Here is a 563-nt window from a genome sequence, read left to right on the forward strand (position 1 = left end):
ACGATGTCTGTTGTTACTGGCTACGCAATCTTCAGCACCGTCTGGGTACCTAATAATACATTTTGGTCAGCTGACCCAGTTTTCTTGGGTTTAACTTTCTTTTAGAAAATGAGAATTTTTTTTTTTTTTAACACAGTGTGTATGGAACCACTGCATCAACATTGCATCCGATTTTTGTGTTAGAAAAATCATTTTTTATGGAAAATGGAGATGTTTTGGTGGGATGCCTAGGAAATCAAAGGAGATTTGGGCAGTTTCCCCCTTTAGCTATTTCATAATAAGTACGTCTCAGCTGTTCTCTAATTTCTCTCTTTCTTTGTCTTTTCCAGCCAAACTGTGCTCAGTATAAATTACCAGGGTGTCCTCGGGACTTTAACCCAGTGTGTGGCAGTGACATGTCCACTTATCCCAACGAATGCACTCTGTGCATGAAAATCAGGTAAATACGATTTTATAGCTGCGCACTAGCTAAGTTTTGTTTTCTTGAATTTTGATTGCTTAGATGACTCTTCAGATGTAAGAATTAAATGTGACGTAAGGCTCGGAGCCTGTAGCACAGTGGT

The 563-nt window shown here is 39.1% G+C and overlaps 1 protein-coding gene across 1 annotated transcript in view; it reads left to right on the plus strand.

The window, feature by feature from the left end:
• Positions 1-563, plus strand: part of SPINK2 (serine peptidase inhibitor, Kazal type 2) — a 4,948-nt gene that overhangs the window by 3,176 nt on the left and 1,209 nt on the right. Inside the window, exon 3 of the mRNA XM_003798192.3 lies at positions 330-439. Coding sequence (XP_003798240.2) covers positions 330-439 — 110 coding nt within the window. The remainder of the gene's footprint in view (positions 1-329; positions 440-563) is intronic.

The sequence above is a fragment of the Otolemur garnettii genome, unplaced genomic scaffold, assembly GCF_000181295.1.
Source record: "Otolemur garnettii isolate 467f Iridium unplaced genomic scaffold, OtoGar3 scaffold00130, whole genome shotgun sequence".
Lineage (NCBI taxonomy): Eukaryota > Metazoa > Chordata > Mammalia > Primates > Galagidae > Otolemur > Otolemur garnettii.